The sequence below is a fragment of the Barbus barbus genome, assembly GCF_936440315.1.
Source record: "Barbus barbus genome assembly, chromosome: 7".
NCBI lineage: Eukaryota > Metazoa > Chordata > Actinopteri > Cypriniformes > Cyprinidae > Barbus > Barbus barbus.
In genome coordinates this window covers 16,393,659-16,408,401 of record NC_136735.1, presented here as the reverse complement: position 1 = coordinate 16,408,401, position 14,743 = coordinate 16,393,659, and the positions used below count along the sequence as shown (strand labels likewise).

The following is a 14,743-nucleotide window of genomic DNA, read 5'->3' as shown; positions in this document are numbered from 1 at the left end:
TTCCAACCTTTTTTAATGGCTTCTATGTTTGTCATTTGCAGCCAAATGTGAACCGGCCTGTCGCAACGGCGGGGTCTGCGTGGAGCCCAACAAGTGTCTCTGCAAGGAAGGTTTCTCTGGCAGCCAGTGCGAGAAAGGAGAACGAGGGACACGAGGGGACGGTGAGAAAGACAGCATCCTGGAGCACATCATTGACATGACGTCTTACCTACTGGACCTCACCAGTTATATTGTATAAAAAACAGGGCAGGATGATAACACGCTCTTCACCGGTTGGCAGACTAAACGTTAAGGAGGTCTTTCAAGAGTTTGCCTTCAGGACACCATCCCCAATTTCCAACTGCCCCTCACCTGATCCTCCTCTCCCACCACTGTTTCATGAGCCACAGGCTTTGATCTCCATGCTCCCCTACACCATCTGCACTCCCAACCCTATGCACAAATACACACGGAAAACAATAACAGGGTGGCCAATGGAACCTCAAGGCGCATAGCTGAAGGGGTCGCATGTTGGAGGTCCCACGCAGGGCTCCCCGTTTTTTTACTGCTGGTATGGTGTGTAAACTCTGGTCCACTTTAAAGTCAAGTGTCCCTGCAGGTGGACTCGCAAAGCACTGGAAGCCCCACATGAGACCAACTCGGATGTTCAGTCCAATCCCAACATGGGCACCAGTTTGTACTACAGGACTAATTGGGATTTTAGGGAGTCAAGAATAGCAACACTCATTTAGGAAAGTCAGATGAACAGTCTACCAAACTGAACTGCACCATTAAGAAAATCACTGCCATGGATTCACAAGTTGTTTGAAGAACGGAGGGGAATTAGCTGTCAATTCAGCCACAAAACATACTACAGACATATCCAGTGGGTCTGTGTATAACTGGAGAATCATTATGATGGGACTAGATGCCAGTTTACATGCAGTTTAGAAACGCATGCAGTATAATTGCTGAAACGCTCAATGAGGATCCAGCAGAGTCAGTATCCCATTGACATTTCATTTAGATGAAAACGTCAAGTGAAATGTAACTCTATAAGAATGTTTGGACAGTCACTTTGATTATGTTAATTTAATACATTAGTTGGAGTTGACTGGTTAAGAGGTAACTGCTCTGGTTAAAGTTGCAGTATCAGCTATATTATTTTCCAATAGTTGTTCATGACCATGCACGCTGCTTTCATTGCAAATTGTATATCTTATCATATTTTAAACTGTTCATGTATCTTCTTTCTGTGTGATATCGAGCACAGAAGCTTGTTTTTTCTTCATATGGAAAACCCTTGTAAGGTGATTTTAGCAAATACTACAATCTTTTCACAGATTCTTTGACTCACAATGGAAAGCTTCATTTTTAATGTCCTCCATATTTTTTTTTTCTAAACACCAAACCATATTCAGTTTTGTCATAACAAAAGGGAACAAGACTGGTGACTGGTGTACATTTCATATAGTACAGATACGTACTACTTAGATTTGCCATTGTTTTAATAGAGGAGGGTTTATTTTTTTAAGGAATAATATATGGGAGAGGAGCAGTTTTGCATTAAGCCTGTAAATTCATTTTATGGATTTTACTAGATACTTACACAGTTCTGTTGATGATACAACATCTATAAAAGTCTAATTTAAAGCTATAACATTGTTCTCTTACGACAAGAGTGCTTTGACAGAAAAAAATTAAACACAGATCTTTCCTTCTGAATATTTGATGTTTCTCTAAAACAAGGCTCAAGCTAAAATTTTTAGAGCGTTTTATTTTCCCCCGACCTGCTCATGAATGGGAGGATGTTAAATATAGTCCATGATGTAATCAAGACCCCATAGTATCCTTTGAAAAACCGATGCTTTATAGAGCGAATCCAGTAGATGAATTAGCAAAATGCACTCTTAACTCAAATAGAAATTTTCCCATACTTTTTTTGTTTTAATCTGAATAAAATGCGACCACATTCTGTTCAACTTTAGAATTTAGAAATGTGTAATCAGTGAGGTCATAAATATTACCCAGCTTTCATTGAGCCTATTTTTGATGTGATTCTTGTCATTGAAAACTTACAGTGCCCTCTGAGATTGACAGGTGTATTATATAATCACTTATTCCTCCCGAAGACAAGTACATCAACAACAACCCCCACATGTTTATGACTTTCTATTCAGTGCATTTGAACATTCTTTGTTACATGTAAGGAATCCATGCTGTAAATCTACTCTATAATTTTAGCACTTAATGTGAAACCTGCATTGGAGCTGCTGGGAAGGTGTCATGTGAATAGAGTAACCCTGATTCTTTTATTATTTAAGTAGTTACGCCTTCAAGTTATTTAAGTTGTCTACAATGTTTTTACTGTTGTATGTGAAGAAATATGGTCATTTATTGTAAATAACTAGGTTTATCTTGGGTTCTTCTCAGAAATATCAATATGTTTATTAAAGTGTATAGCATGTTTGGGAACTTAATGAAAGACTCCTTTACATTATTTTTCTCTAAAATTTGATCTGATACGTGATGTAACTCACCATGGGTGTGTTTCATAAATGTTTTACTACGTGAATCTATATTATATCAGCTTATAGTGTCTATATAGTTTTACAAACATGCATATTTTTTGGTTTTCCTGGTTAAACTAAGGAAAAAGGAGAATATTTAGCAGTAAAAACAAGGTATTAGATTTTACATTAAATTTGTTTAGTGCCAGGAAGTGTCTAATTTTTTCCATTTCCATTTTCTTCTTCCACTATGGTACCGTGGACAGAAAGGTGCATTGAGAGGTTGTCAAAGAGGTCAACGTGACTCTTTGAAATTTTTGTGTGTTTTTTTCGTTTTTTTCTTATTCGTCATCCTTTCTACGAATGCGAAAAGGCAGAAAATTGGACCTGACCCAAAAAATTTTATGACAGACAAAAGTTTCGGAGGAAGTGTGTAAACGTGATTGACACAATGTGACGTCGTATTTATTTTTTAACGTGTGAAAATTTCGGACGCAGTGTGCAATGACCTTTAGTCCATCATTTTTTCACTTATAAATCACTTCTGTCACACTATAAATCGCACTTATGAAAATAATGTATTTAAATGAGGGTGTTATACGGAATGCCCACAACAACAGCAAAAAAAACGTTTGCTCTGAAAATGCCCGTTTGGTGCCGTCCTCAGCAAATCTTTACTGGAAACTTAAACAGAGTGGTGTAGGTTGATAGCGTTATTAAATTCCATCTCCAAACATCAATCAGGTTGAGTGGTCGTTATAATAATGAATGAGGACCACCCACATCACCTAGTCACCCCAATGTATTTAGAGTAATGTAATACTAAGTTGTCTGTTCGTTGTTCTGAGCCAATCAAAATTGTGTTGGGGGAACAGGGCCGATAGCGGTGTATTTGAGTTTATATACTATCTGTGGCATGAATCATTACTTTTCATTTGGAATGGTTTTCTTTCTCTTCCCCAAAGGGCCTTTGCCTGGCTATATTTCATAAACAGTGTAACCCGGCACTCAGTATAAACATGACGAGTCTGTATACTAAATATTTGCAAAACTCTGATGGTTGGAAAACTCGCTTATAATATCATATACACAGAATAAAGACTTATCGGGCAGATAATGGGTTTAGATAAGAGAATGACAAGAGATAGGGACGTACCATATCTATACTTGATATATGTATATCAGTGAACTTTCACCAACACCATACTTAATCTATTAAACAGAACACACACGTCTACTTTTATCACGCCCACACTTTAGCAGAGTATTCTATTACTTCATATATTTATGTGACTGAGTCAATGAGGACTACCGCTGAAGTGTGTGTGGTCATTACTGAGGAAGTCTGAGTCCCTCAGAACCTCACTGATGAAGCTATGCATCATAGCGCACCCTCAAAATTAGGTAGTCTTCTTTAAATCACCTCCTTAAAGTTCAACCAAAATGAAAATTATGTTATCAATTAGTCATGTCATTCCAGATTTATATGATTTGCTTTCTTTTGTGGAATGCAAAAGTATTAAATGAATGTTTCTGCTGTATTGTAGTGAATACAGTGGGGTCCACCACCAAAAAGCACATTAATAAAACATTAGCAGTGTAATTAAAGTAGCATGATCACTTAGCAAAATTTAAGCAGTAATTTTCTTTCCAATCACATCAAACCCAAATCAAATATGGCAATAAGAGACCTTAGTCAGGGTAGTGTCATTTAATTTGACAGGGATGAAAATGAGGCTGTGAGGGATAGAAGTACACACTGTACTTGTACTGTTGTTTAACAACATACTGATTGTGCAGCTGATGAAACATTTTTGAAAGTTGTAAGTTGTTGAAATTACCATCATCTTTTATACTTTTATACAGTGCGTACTATAAAAGACGGTAAAGACAGCTGTAAAGACTGTAAGTCTATCCCTCACATTCTCGTTTAATATGATGTCAAACCTGACTAAGGTCTCTATGGTGAAATGTTGATAAAAATCAAACCTCATTTGTTCTTGAGTGAACATAACGTTACATCAGATGACCAAGTTACGGTATCGCTTCAGAAAAATTTGAATTTAAACCACTGGAGTTGTCTGGATTTTTTTTTAGGAAATCCTTGTGTCCTTTTTGAATCTTAAAGCTTTTGGACCCCATTGATTTTCATTATATGGGTAAAAAAAAACAGCTGAAAGATTCTACAAATATCTTCTGTCGTGTTCCACAGAAAAAACAAGTTTGGAATAACATGAGGGTAAGCAAATAAGAAACTGACAGATTTTGGTGAACTATCCCTTTAAACAAAAATGAAACCAGCACACAGTAGTGTTATACCCTACAAGTCAACAGGTCCATGCTATCTTCCAGGCTTTACCTCTAGTAGAACTAAACTATCTTTGTCAAGCACTCTAGCATATTGCATATGGCAGATTAGCTTAAAAGAGAAACTCTCTCCAAGGCCTTGGATCTTCAGTCCTGACTCGCATCCATGAAATGATGCAATTATGGTTCCTACTGGGGCCCAATCTGTCATGTAAACACACACCCAGCCCCATCCAAGGGCAAGGACTGGAGATTGGCAGGAGGAGACAGGTAGATGTCAGGATGAGAGAATGATAGAAGGGGGATGGGTGTGGAGGACTTCAGTTCGCATGCCAATTTGCTGTTTACGTGTGGTATTTTAGATGCAGGATGTGGATGCAAACATGGGTGAATGTGTGTGGCACTGCATTCATGTGGTTGTGCAATGAGACACTTTGTCTTTTTTGTCCATCTTCCTGTAACGCGATCCTTAGCGGGGCTTAGTAAACAATTGGTATCAACAGAATGGGACCACCTAGGTAAAAGTTTCCATGTTGAGGCATTTTTTTCAAACTGTGGCCGCAAATTTTCCCAAACACATTAAAACAAGCTATGCAAATGTTTTATGATGGTACTTGCATAGTGTATTGTTATATTAACCTGAGCAAACGGTCATTCATCTTGGCAAACTCGCTGTGTTTCTGTGCTTCAGATCTGTGAGGCCCCTTGAGCTTACCTAACTAAAAAGTCAACAGGCTACAGCTTTCTGCAGTATGATCAAAGGAGATGAAGTGGCTTTGGCTTAAAGATGTGCACTAAAGACCTTGTAAGGTCATCTGTAAAAGTGGATAAAGGAAATTCTCCGCACTTTTACATATTCTGTCACCAGTGAAGTGATAAAACGTTCATGTCAGGCCAGACAAAATGGCACTGAACATATTATACATAAACTTCGTATTTTGAATACTGTACATTTCCAGTACTTCTATCAAGTGTACTTTAACTTAAAGGCATAGTTCACCCAAAACTGACAATTCTGCCATAATGTACTCACCCACTTTTTTGTCTGAGGAAAACAAAAGATTATTTTTTGAAGAATGTTTTTACTGTTTTTGCTCATACAATGGAAGTTTTTTAAACTTCTTCTTTTGTGCTCTGTAGACCAAAGAAATACATACATGTTTGGGTTAACTATCCCTAAGTGCATTCCAAACATGCATTCTATTAGCCTATATGTTATAATGTAATTTATTCCTGTAGTGTCAAAGCTGAATTTTCAGCAGCCATTCCAGTCTTCAGTGTTACATGAATTATCAGAAATAATTTTAATATGCTAGTTCACTGAAGAAACATTTCTTTTTATTAGCAATAATGAAATATGTTGTGCTGCTTCATATTTTTGTGGAAACTGTAATGCGACTGAATAGAAAATTCAAAAGAACAGCATTTATTGGAGAATTATAAATTATATGTATTAACAGTATTAATTGTGTTACCATAAATATTAACCCAAACTTTGAATGATAGTGTATATAAACGATTCTTTGGACCTAAACCAACACAATCAAGATTGTACAGAACTAACAATTAAAAAAAGAAAATCCACTTTAAATCCTCAGACTGGTAAATTTAGACATAGACATGGCAGTCATATAACTGTTTTTGTGTTATATTCCTCGCAGTAGAACTTAATCAGCACAGTATGTGCTTATGAGTCAAGCTCTCTGTGTTTACAATGGCTCTTTTGTGTATCAGTTGGTTAATGAGGCCAGGCATAGCTGGACCATGATGTGCGTGATGATTTCTCGTGTTGCTGTTGTCTGTGTAAGTTGCCTTACTGTCTGTCAACTCCCTCAGTATCTGGAGTTTACAAGCTGCATCGTGAATCTGAAGGGATAACAGTCAAAACTGACAGCCCACACACGCTCCTGATAAACATGTACTTGTGCATGCAGAGAAATACACAAACACACACATCCTTAATGGGAAACATCCTGATCTGACCGTGGTCTTGTCCACCCTGAACCAGATGTGCATGCCGAAAATAAATTAATCATCCTAACATAACCTGCATCATTTAATATCATAAGAATCCAGTGTTGCTTGTATATTGACATTGTTATCTGTATCTGTGGCATGTGGTGAGAGGCAATGTACTCTGGGTTTATGATTTTTCTTTTTTTTTTTTTTAGCAAATTGCTCAGTTTTAAGGCTTTCAACGGTGAAAAATATTTAGGCCTAATGCTCCATTCACGTGCTATCGGAATTATCTTAAATACGAGATTCCTAGTCAGAAATTGGACGTGAACGGCCTTAGAGAGGCCTATATATAGCCAATTTCCAACTAGGAAACTCGTATTTACAATAATTCCGATAGCACATGAATGCAGCATAAATTTAATATTGATACAATTTCCATACAACTGGATTACACAGTTTCAACATAAACTAATTAACTTCAATGTGATGCATATTTGTCAATCATGCAAAAACGAAACAGAAAAGTGTTTTAATTTCTTAAGTGTTACTAATTTTCATTTAGTTAACTGAATGTCACATAAAGCTGAGACAGTTGTTAATAAGTCATTCTGTGGCACCTACAGCTATACCTGATAAACGTTTTCCATGTGAATATTTCTTAGCAGTTACTATGTTTGTCTTGTATTACTGTTGACTGATGGCTATCCCTTGTTAATTCTTTTAAGTTTTTTTTTCTTTTCTTTTCTTTTCTTTTTAGTGAAGTGGTCAAACTAAATTTTAGTGATATGAGATTCTTAAGAACATAGAAAACATGCATGTGGTGCTGATGATGCAGGAGCCAGCATTCTGACGTAGAACCCAGATGTGCTGCGCCATGTGCGCTGTGGTACCCTTGTGCATCGAAGACTGACATGGAAGAGAAGAAACTGTTGAATAAAGTTGTTATTTTTCCATTACTTGTGCACAAAAAAGTGTTCTGTAACAGTGTGTGGTTTAGAATGAAGGAATGGTTAGGGCTAGAAGGGATACATCTACGGCCACCTGGGCATGCGCACATCAATATTGCGTAATTTCTGGCACACTGAACAATAATTACTGTATTTGCATTATTGTAAGGGTAGATTTATGGTTTGGGTAGATGTAAACATTAATAAAAACACAACGTGATAGGTAGCAAATTTAATTTATTCTTATTTTATGGCGAGATTTTGCATCAATTGCGGTCATAGCTGTATCCCTTTGCACAATTTGTTTCCCAAACCAATTCAGCGAAAATCCCGCCCAGCAGCTAGCTGATTTCACTGGTTAAATTTAGGGTGAGGGGTAGGTTTAGGGGTTGTGCTTGGTGTAGGGATTCATCACTGTGATTGACATGACCAATGAAATGTTTAGCATCAGCTCCATGGGTGGAGTTTGCGCTGAACTGGTTTGGGAAAAACAACTGAGAACGATGGAGGCTACACAGTTCCAGGTCACACATGTTTATTACCCATGTATATATAGTGTGAGCAGTCAAGTCGCAGCTCAACATTTGGACTGTATAGTGTGAGCACATAAATCCTGAGCTTTGGATTTACTCGTACAGTGAGAGTTCGTAACAAAAACGTTGTTGAAATCGCATAGTGTATGCCCGGCTTTAGATACTGCACTGCTGTCTATCAGCATGATTAACCATGATCACGTACAAAACAATTAATTATCTTACGTCCACAAAGTAATTTGTGTATGCTACCAATGTTTTTGCACGATTTATCTTTGTTGGTCCTTACGTCTTCTAGCTTCAGACCATTTCTGCTTCTTCACTCGTACATGTGATTTTCCAGTTGTCCCTCCTGGTAAAGCACAATAAGAAGTTTGTATCATTGTTTAATTTTCTCTCTTCACATCACCAAACTATGCTACGCTATTAGCGTATTGAGGAGGCCGTAGTAGCCAGTGAATGAAGGGATTCTCTCCTAAGTCGAGTAAAATTCCGCGCCTAACATCAGTTCAATATGATGAAATACTGAGGGGGTGAATTAAAGTTTTTATAGAAAATTAATATACAGAATTCATCTCAATGAGAGAACACTTTTCACAAAAATACAATTTATTTCTTAATGTGTAAAACCTTTTTAAATTAGAGGTGTGTTCACGCCGTATTGTAAAAGTCATATTGTAAAATGCATTCACATCCTCGTAGAACTCGTAATTACAACTTGAGAACTGGAAGTTTTCTGAGAGCTACGACTTGTACCAACTGACCCCCTCAGATTCATTAGGCGCTATGCTTAGGCCTTGATAGTGTGATCCAAGTGTGTCAACAGCTCCAAGTAGAACTTCACGTGTTGTCATCTCGAAATCACAGTAATTACAATATGGCATGAACGCTACATAGCACCAGACTACTGAATGCACCTTTAATGAGATATTTAGTATTATTTATTTTGATTTACTTCTATATTTACAGCTTTTTTCTTGACTGAATTTCAAAGGAGGCATTGCCTTTGGCCTCACTGAACAAACCTCACTTCTTATCATCAAACTCATTCTTGCTATTTTTTTTATTTTATTTTTTAAGAATCCAGCCGTACGATTTTAACAAATAGCTGAGAGTGATCACCAGTGCCAAAATATACATTTATCCTCAAGAATAATTCCTATTTAGACCTGGCTAGTTCAAAAGATCTCTTTTCATTGAGACACATATTTGCGTGTTGACGTTAAAATAAGTGCTTCATGGAGTGAGACAGAGGCTCCCTCTGGTGAATCACTTCTCATTATCACGATCTGAAGAGCATAAAATTATTACCCTTTATTGTTTTTTATGAACACATCTGAATAAGCTGAATGGCATGTAGCTGGCAGAATAACCAGTGTGCTGAAATGCCAGTAACACTAAAGATAAATATAAGACATGTAAGAATATAATAAATCACCACTGCCACAGGTGTCATGTATATAGAATGTCTCATTCAATGAGACGGCAGACAACAAAGGGCCTTCCTGACTTTGAGTTGTATATCTATGACCCACCCAAGAGCTCATCATTTTGGTCCCTCACCCCTGTTGTGTCAAACGTGTCACAAAGTTATGAATCACTGATGCCCCGTCAGCCCCTCTGCAGGTGTCTTGTCACACCCTCTGAACCCTGTGGCTTGACCTGTGACCGCCAACACCTGGAAGAAGCCCAGTTCCTTATGACCTTTGACCCTGCTGTGTTCATCACTGCCTGGCACCTGTTGAACACATCAGAGAGCTCTACTATTCACATGAGAGACTTTCAACATGAGGTCAACAGGTTGTGAGGGAAAGAATCTTTGATTCACTTCTTAAATGTCACAACTTTCAAGTAATATATCATATTCGGTATATCCAAAAGAAATCTATCAAGTCGAATATGGAATGTAATGACATTCCAGAATAAACTGCTATAGATCAAAGCTGCGAACAGATAAATCACCACACAGAACAAATAATTTTCTTATCTTTTCAAGGCAGACAGAAGATGGCAGTCCTTCCACATAACTTCATGATACACATCGTTTCAAAGCAGCTTTAAAGGAGATGCATGTTTCTATAGGTAGAAACAGAGAAGCAAATGGAGAATAATTTGCGTAACTGCCGTTCATAACATTTCGAGCAAAGAATAATCATACATTTGATCAGATTTAACTGGAGTACAAGGTTATGAGATTCATCATTTGAATTGCATTTGTGTTTTGTTGTGATTCAGGGGGATCGTTCCTTTTATAGGGGGCCCCCAAGTAGTCACACCCTGGTTGTAGCATGATACAGACTCATGACATATACAGAAGCAATTTAGTGCCTTATAATTAGCTATGTTTTGTATTATTAGAACACTAGGATTTTCACCAGCTAAAAAAGTGGTTTTAAGTCAGTTACACACCCAGCTCTTAATGCATTGTTTTGCCTTCTTGAGCATCAGTAATTGTTTTCACCTTATATAATAGTTATGTTTGAGTCCCCCAAGTGTCCACCATGTGAAAAGATGGATCTCAAAATCATACAGTCACTGTTGGAAAGGTTTCAAATATACAGAAAATGTTGGAAAACCAAAGAATCTGCAGGAGCTGTAGGATTTTTCTGAAGAACAGCAGGCGGAACTGTTCAGAACCAACAAGGGACTCATGAACAACTATCACAAAACAGAAAGACAGTTGTGGATCATCCAGGAAACGATAGACAGTATTAAGATTCAAGGGTATGTAAACGGGGTAATTTTTTATTAATTCAGTTATTATTTTGTCTTGTGGAGAATATATAAACATCAGTTATGTGAAATAGCTTATTCAGGACAGTATTAAATAAACAATAACATGCATTTTTCATGATCCCTCTAATTTTGTTAAAATTATTAACTTTTTGCATATTCTGCCAGGGGCATGTAAATTTATGAGCACAACTGTATCTCTATCTTTTGTTGTAGTCTGTCAGTACGAAATATCAGTTTACATTTCCAAACATTCATTTTGCCATTAATTGTAATAATCCAGTGATACTTTTGTTTGCTAATGTAGAGATTGTAAAATTAGGGTGATGTGATCATAATTTCTTGACCTTTTAAGAACTCTATCAGCTGCATTTTGGACTAACCTGTTTATTGAAGATGCAGGACAACCACCTAGCAGTGTAGACTTCCAGTCTAGAGGTCATGAAAGAAGACAAATGTCATACAGATTTGGAACGACATGAGAGTGAGTAAATGTTGACAGCATTTTAATTTTAATCTATACAACAGTTTGGTCCTCAAATCCGATTGACCAATCTGTTTGTATCACTCTGCCTGTCTGCCACCTACTATGTGTCACTCACAGATGCGCAATGGTTCTGCTGTGGCTTTATTGGAATTTTTTCTTCCTTTATTTATTTTCATTGGTGAAGCTTAAAGAACTGGTAATATTGTGTCTAAAATGTAAGTTACTCAACATTTGACTTCTTGTTGTTTGAACTGTTGTAAAGCAATGTCACACTTGCAAGCGTGTTGTGATTTGGCCATAGGTGTGATATTGCATAACTACACTTAAATCATTGGAATCAGCTTGTAATTTCCAAAAATGACTCAGAAAGGTAAAATTAGTTTTGAATTTTTTGATATTTTGATTATCTATGCAGTGAGATTAAGTATGTCTTAACTGTTCCAATACTTCTTGGTGTCAAGAAGATTATTTCTATAGAACATTTTGTTGTACTTTACGATGACTTCCATAAGTGACCTTCTGAAGTCTCAGATCCATTTAAAATGATGTAGAGTTATTTGATGTGATGTACAAATAGTTAAATCATCTGGTGGGGTGAAGGGGGTGGGTGGCATCGCATCAATCTTAGAACCACACACTGTGCCAACCCAGGAGCTTAGCATCGCCTCTGCATGATAACACATTCGCTCAAGTACCAGGATTATGTTTAATTGTGTTATCACGATGAACAGGCTCTGAGCTTTGGCGGAGAGTCAAAGGCAGATAATGCTTACTGGTCTTTCTACCCACCCAATGATGTGCAGTGGTGCACTTAACAAATCCAAGAAGCTTTAACACAGTGAAATGCATCGCAGAACTGCTGCTCCTCTGCACCAAGTGTGTCATTGTAAAGACTAAAAAAGGTACTGTGGCTGAAATACCACACATGCTTTTCTACCGTGCCATATGAGATTTGAGTTCTGCCTTAAGGGTGAGTCATCAAGTACAGTAATCTCATAATTAGCATAGTGCTCTGCCACTTTGCACGTCTACAAATTCTGTAAAAAAAAAAAAAGAAAAAAGGTATAATTCACTCAAGGTTCATACTTGTTGGAGCTATATTACCAATTGCGGGCTAAACAACAGTAATTTGTACAAAAAGTTTTGTTGTTTGTGTGTGTTCAAGTGCCAGCAAATGACAATTTTGCATGATCTGTGTGTTTTGGACAACATTGTTCTGTTATTGGCTAACTGGCTTCTTTGTTTGGTTCAAAAAAGAAGAAAGAAATGCTTTATTTTTCCTTAAAACTAAACAGACTTCCTTCTTAACTTAATTGCGTACTCAGAAAATGTTTGTTTACATTTAATTCTTTGTACCGGCTGTACCAGTGGTTTTGAACTTTGTTCTGACACCTATAAGTGATGTATAAAGTTTATTTACTACTGCTATTTCACAACAAAGCAGTTTGTTTATCAGGGTTGTGCACCATTTAGAATTGAATGGAGAATTATTTTTAAATTCCAATTTAATTCCTGAATTTGAAATGAGGTAGAATGTATTAATTATTTTTTCTTCTTCAATAGAATATCAAATGATGTTGGCTTAAAGATGCTTTGAAATGCCAGCTATAAAAATTTGTATTAGGTTTATGTATTTGTATTTAGTTTAAGGGGTTAATTTGGTTTATATATTTCACTTAATTTCCTAGAAAGCATTAACTGTTACATTTCTTTGAATTGCAGTTTAGTAAATACCTTTATCTGTCATTCCTGATTTCAAATTTACTTTTGTATTCACACCTTTGTAAATTATGCTCAGGAACTTAAAGCTATTCAAATCTCAACTCTTGTTTTGTTCCTCTTTTCAGTATCGCAGTACAAATATAATGCATTTAGTTTGGATTCAGTTTTTTAAAAACTCTTTTTTTATTGTTCGTGCTGTATTTGGCTGGAAACTACAATGCACTGCTAAATGGTTGCAGTTAATTCTCTTGCTGCAGCGAGAGAGCTGTTGGAGAGAGCCCATTTGCTGTGTGTCATGTGTTTGCATTCACCATTGTTTGGTCATTTTATTTTTCCACTGTTACTGTTTGGACCACTGGTTTGCACACATGCTAATCCTTGAATGTTGCAGACTGTGGTATATTGTTTTTGTTATATTGTTTATACTGTTAATGCATTGTAAAACACCCTGTATAAAGTACACATAACCCAGTGAGTTGCATGTCATGGCTGATCATGTGGTGTAAAGATGTCGGTACACATGTGGGGGCGATCTGCTCCATGTAGAATAAAACAACCTTCTCTAAAAGACTGATTTAAAGTAAGTGTCTTTAACAGGTCTGTGACCTACTAAGGGTATCTTCTAATTGTGGTACTGCAGGGCATCTGCAAATAATTGTTTGATCTTAAACTAATTTTTGTGATTAAGAATTTGTGTGAAAAAGCCAAAGCCAAAAAAGTGACACTGTAGTGATATATTATATGATGAATTGTAGAACATATTTACCACATATGTGCAGACATTATATGTATTGCAGATGGTGCACTTAACAGACTGCCCGACTTAATTTCCCTAACTATTCACACAATCACATCCTACCAGACAGAGTTCCCTTTCATCAGCACACAGGTGACATGACCTGTCTACACTTGCACACAAACACACACAATTCCCATCTATTTGTCAGGGATTTATCAGGGACTGTCCTTTGTCACGTCTGGCACAAATGCATCTTCTGCTAGACAGAAAAACAGCTGTGAGGGAAGTGCTTTTCAATGTCTACTGAAAAAAAAAAAGTTCTATGTCTAACTTGACTCGATATGATGCAGTTTAAAAGTGGTATCTATCAACACTTCTTCATTACTGGACTTCTCTTTGTAGTTCTTGATATAGCCATTCCCAACAGGTAAGTAGAAATTATTATTTATTTCACCATGAAACTGTCTAATGAGGCTCTATAAGATCCATGCATGACTACAATATATTGATATGAAATTTTAAAACTTAAAAAAAAATCCTTCATCCATAAATAAGCTGTTTTCAGAGCGAAGTATACATAATTAAAAAAATCTGTTAAAATGTGGCAATTAATACTTTACAATATATGTTTGCAACATATAAAGTATAGTTGATGTTGATGATATCTGAATGTGTGTTCTTTTTATCTATTTCTGCCAATATTGTTATTTCTATGGTTAATTCTTAAGATACAGGAGCAAACAACAACAACAATATAATATAATATATAATATGTATATATATTATTTTTGTTAATAATTTTGAGCAGTCAAAAATACAATACAAAA

General features: G+C 36.5%; 1 protein-coding gene across 1 annotated transcript in view; it reads left to right on the top strand.

Annotated features, from left to right (window-relative positions):
* The window catches only part of LOC306872700 (hedgehog-interacting protein-like), a 36,823-nt gene extending 34,366 nt beyond the window's left edge, over positions 1-2,457 (top strand). The window contains exon 13 of the mRNA XM_079421457.1: positions 42-2,457. Coding sequence (XP_079277583.1) covers positions 42-238 — 197 coding nt within the window. The 3' untranslated portion in view covers positions 239-2,457. The remainder of the gene's footprint in view (positions 1-41) is intronic.
* The last annotated feature ends 12,286 nt before the right edge of the window (positions 2,458-14,743 follow it).